At 40.6% G+C, this 2,750-nt stretch overlaps 1 protein-coding gene across 1 annotated transcript; it reads right to left on the bottom strand.

Moving 5' to 3' along the window:
- Positions 1–1,634: 1,634 nt before the first annotated feature.
- LOC149162535 (putative leucine-rich repeat receptor-like serine/threonine-protein kinase At2g24130) lies at positions 1,635–2,186 on the bottom strand. The gene is made up of 2 exons (XM_089435213.1): positions 1,989–2,186; positions 1,635–1,877 (listed from the first exon to the last, which is right to left on the bottom strand). Exons 1-2 carry the CDS (start codon positions 2,184–2,186, stop codon positions 1,635–1,637), a joined length of 441 nt encoding a protein of 146 aa, XP_089291339.1.
- Positions 2,187–2,750: the final 564 nt, after the last annotated feature.

The following is a 2,750-nucleotide window of genomic DNA, read 5'->3' as shown; positions in this document are numbered from 1 at the left end:
GTTTCTTTTGAGAAGACTTTGCCGAAAGAAGATGATGCATACATTTAGGGGGAGCCTGTAATTCTTGATCATTATTGCTGAACTACATTTTTTGATGGAGATCTTCTTATAGGGGAGAGATATGGAATTAAATTTGCCATAAGAGAAGAGAAGAAAAGGTTGCAGGATAGCTTGGAGATGCAAAGATTGGAAATCTTACCTGAGGCAGAGAGAAAGAGGATATTACATGATTGGAGTGCCTGAGCACAGCAGTGAAAGCGATGAAAGGAAAGTTGATACGAATAGGTAGAAAAGTTTTGAGTTTTTTGAGGAAATGTCTGGGTATGACTGATAACCCAGCAGTTGAAATTAAAGGGGAGTGTTGGAATATTAATTCCAACTGCCGTGCAGGGACAACGATGGCAGCGCAGTTATTTGCTGAATCTGCCATCGTGCAGCAGCGAAACCACCTGTTTTATATCGCACCACCTTTTGCCAATTGTGGTTTTTCTGTTGAGGGCTCCGATCACACTCCGCTGACGACACGTGGCCACAGTACTTTTCCAGAAATTAATTTATCTCCATACCGAAGTAACTAAGGAAATGTACTTCAGTCAGTGTATGTTGGTAAAGTCTTTAGTGTTTTTTTTTAATGCACGGGAGTTGTTCATTTCAGGGTAAAAAAAGTAAAACAAAGTTTATTATTGTTTTTTTTTCCATATGAAATGAAAAAAAGGGAGCGGCAGTGAAAACTGAAGTGTGCAGTAGCGCAAAAGAAAAAAATGCACAGTAGTGCAGTGATTGAAAATGTAATGAAAAACTTGCTGCAACAAATTGTAAGAACACGCAGCAACGTGAGGAAAATCTATGTAGCTGTTGTTTTTTGTGGTAATGTAATGAGGGAAAAACACAGCGGAGCGTGTATGTCCAGTTTTGGAGAATGCAATGGAATACGCATAGTGGTGCGAAGTAAAAGAAGAGGGAGAAACTCGCCACAACGCGAATGAAGAAAAAAATCTTTTACACAGCAGTGTAAATGATACAGTAGAGATAGTTTTGTTTTGATATATATGAAATGTAAGAGATGCGCAGCAGTGTGAGGGGAATTTTTTTTTGTTCAATGAAATGAAATGTTTTTATGCACAACAGTGCAGTGAATGTTTTGATTTTGGAACTGCACTTGAAGCAGTCTCTTGGTGAATCCTTCTGTTAAAGAGGAAGATGCTTTTCAGCACAGTCTCCAGTGAATCCCTCTGTTAAGAGGAAGATCTGTTGTCTTTAGTGAATCCCTCTGTCAAGAGGAAGATGCTTTTCAGCATAGACTGGTGAATCCCTCTGGCTAAGAGGAAGATGCTTTTCAGCGTAATCTCTTGTGAAACTCCCTCTATGTGAGGAAGACGTTTTGTAACAGTTGGTTTATTGTAAATGAATAGAAGTTTTTTTTGTTTGTTGCTGAAACTTTATCTTCAGCGAGCTGAAATTTTGTCTGCAGCAAGATCCTGTGTTAAAGATCCTGTGTTGTAAAACAGAGCATTATCCTCTGTTCAAGTGATTTTTTTTGTTGTTCTGGAATTATCAGAAATTCCTAGCAGAGTATCATTCTCTGTGTTGTGTTTGTTTTGTTTTTGGAATTTTAGCAGAAAAAATTCCCAACGTTAAAACAGAGCATTGTCTCTCTGTTCAGTTTGTTCAAAATTACCAGAAATTTCCAACAGGGCCGTCATAGTCTCATCCAATAAAACGTTGGAAGGTTTCAGATCACAATGAACAATGGCCGGAGAGCAGTGATGGTGAAGATATGCCATTCCATGGGCCACGTCCTTGAGAATGTTCAACCATATTTTGAGACCCAATTTGGAATTATTTTCACTGCAATGCAAATGTTTGTCTGGGCTTCCCTGCGACATGAACTCCATAACCAAAGATTTGACGTGAAAACTTGAGTATACACCCATTATGCTCACCAAATTATGATGTCGAACTCTGCCCAGCGTCCTGCATTATTTTACGAGTCTCTTGTATGCACCTCCTGATGTGGCGGAGTGTATAACTTTGACAGCAACGATTGTGCCATTGTCTAATATGCCCTTATACACTGACCCATGGCCGCCACGTCCCAGCAGGTTATCCGGGCTGAAACCATTAGTTGCTCTTTTTACCTCTTCCTCACTTGCAATATTTGTCTCGCGGGGTTGGCTTCTGAGCATCGTCCCTAATCTCGCTGAAGTAGTTTCAAACAATGCAGACTTTCTTCTACGAAAACATATTAAGAGTAGACAAGATACAGATAGCAAAGTTAAGCCAACCGAAGTCGCCACGATAACTATCCTTCTATTGGAATCATGATGGAATTTACAAGGGGGCATCTCTATCCATCTGCCACACAGTGCACCGTTACCTAAGAATGATGTAAAATTTAGCTTGCTGAAAGCTCCAGAGGATGGTATTTCTCCTGCCAACTTATTGTATGACAAGTTCAAGTGCCTAAGCTTCCCCAATTTCTCTATAGAGCGAGGCAGGGGGCCAGAAAGCTGATTGAAAGAGAGATCCATATCTTGAAGGTCTGCAAGTTGAGCGATTAATGTCGGAATCGCGCCTTCCAACGGGTATGCTCCCCGTAAAATTATTGGCAGAGAGATCAATTGCTTGAACCATTTGCATTCCTCCCAGTTCGGGAGGCAGCTTTCTTGTGAGTGCATAATTTGAGACATTAATGTAGAACTGTAGTTTATGAAGGCTAGCCACTTTCGATGGCATCACGCCGCTTAGCT

The sequence above is a fragment of the Pinus tabuliformis genome, chromosome 5_2 (genome assembly GCF_031772625.1).
Source record: "Pinus tabuliformis cultivar Carrire ecotype Pingquan chromosome 5_2, CPIR1, whole genome shotgun sequence".
Classification (NCBI taxonomy): domain Eukaryota; kingdom Viridiplantae; phylum Streptophyta; class Pinopsida; order Pinales; family Pinaceae; genus Pinus; species Pinus tabuliformis.
The sequence above is the reverse complement of the archived record's forward strand: the minus strand, read 5'-3'. Positions and strand labels throughout refer to the sequence as shown.

Bases quoted from the DNA above. Each gene is read 5' to 3' on its own strand.
- LOC149162535 (XM_089435213.1), bottom strand. From the start codon at position 2,186: ATGCTCAGAAGCCAACCCCGCGAGACAAATATTGCAAGTGAGGAAGAG. The intron at 1,878-1,988 runs GTAAAATAATGC...TTCATGTCGCAG, and splicing joins GAGGTGCATACAAGAGACTC to GGAAGCCCAGACAAACATTT.